Here is a 900-nt window from a genome sequence, read left to right as displayed (position 1 = left end):
AGTTCCATTTTTAAATTCCTTGATTTAAAGCTAAGACAACTGAGAAGTAAAAAAAAATGGCTGTAGTGTAATCTCATATGATGATTAGACTTTTTGTTGATTATAACCAACAGTTGATATATTGTTGGTTGAAAGATATTCCCACCATTGTTAGACCAAAAATATGAATGTAACATGTAGTTCATATTTTATAGGTAAGTATATAAATGTTTTGTGCACTAAAATCATCCTTGTAAGATAGAGAATATAACCCTTTCTTCTTTTTAGGTTCTTCAAGAAGGTGCCCAAAATGCCCACAACTACCGAGTTCCTCAACAGTTCTACTCCTGAGGAATATAAAGCTTTACTCACAGTCTATCATGATGCTCTCCAAATTAAGGCAATGCTTAAAAATAAGAAACAAGGAGAAAGTTTGGAATCCTTAGACAAGTTAGTATTATTTTTATTATGGCAAGACAAGGGAATCAGAACATAACTTAGTCGTATCAGTTTTATTAAAGGAAACAGCCAAAAAAAGGAAAACACATGACTACAATTTTTCTAGTCAAAATAGACTCCTTTTCAAACAGAGAACTTCAAGTGAATGTATTTTGTAGGCAAAATAGGTGGAATTTAAGAGCAGTATTTATAAAGCAAAACTTATCTTAAACTGTGATGAAAATAAGAAAGGATCAGTGAGTGAGAATAATCATAGTATTATCCTAAATAGTATGAAATACACTTATAGTTAGAGACACTTCAGATACCTTTTTTGGTGGATGTCTGCCACCACAGTACAAGGCAACTTGGCTGTGAGCACTAGACAGCCTGATGATGATTGGTTGATGTGTGTGAGATGCTGGTCCAGCTCTCCTTTTGAAGTGCCCTAAGTGTGTCTGAATATGAGTGGTAGTGTTCTGC

General features: G+C 33.8%; 1 protein-coding gene across 1 annotated transcript in view; it reads left to right on the top strand.

Annotated features, from left to right (window-relative positions):
- LOC119588618 overlaps positions 1-900 on the top strand; it is a gene marked incomplete in the record, with an annotated part of 4,391 nt that overhangs the window by 439 nt on the left and 3,052 nt on the right. Inside the window, 1 exon segment of the mRNA XM_037937258.1 lies at positions 268-429. Within this exon segment, the coding sequence (XP_037793186.1) occupies positions 268-429 (162 nt within the window).

Source organism: Penaeus monodon, chromosome 24 (genome assembly GCF_015228065.2).
Source record: "Penaeus monodon isolate SGIC_2016 chromosome 24, NSTDA_Pmon_1, whole genome shotgun sequence".
Classification (NCBI taxonomy): domain Eukaryota; kingdom Metazoa; phylum Arthropoda; class Malacostraca; order Decapoda; family Penaeidae; genus Penaeus; species Penaeus monodon.
This window is presented reverse-complemented; position numbering and strand designations above follow the sequence as displayed.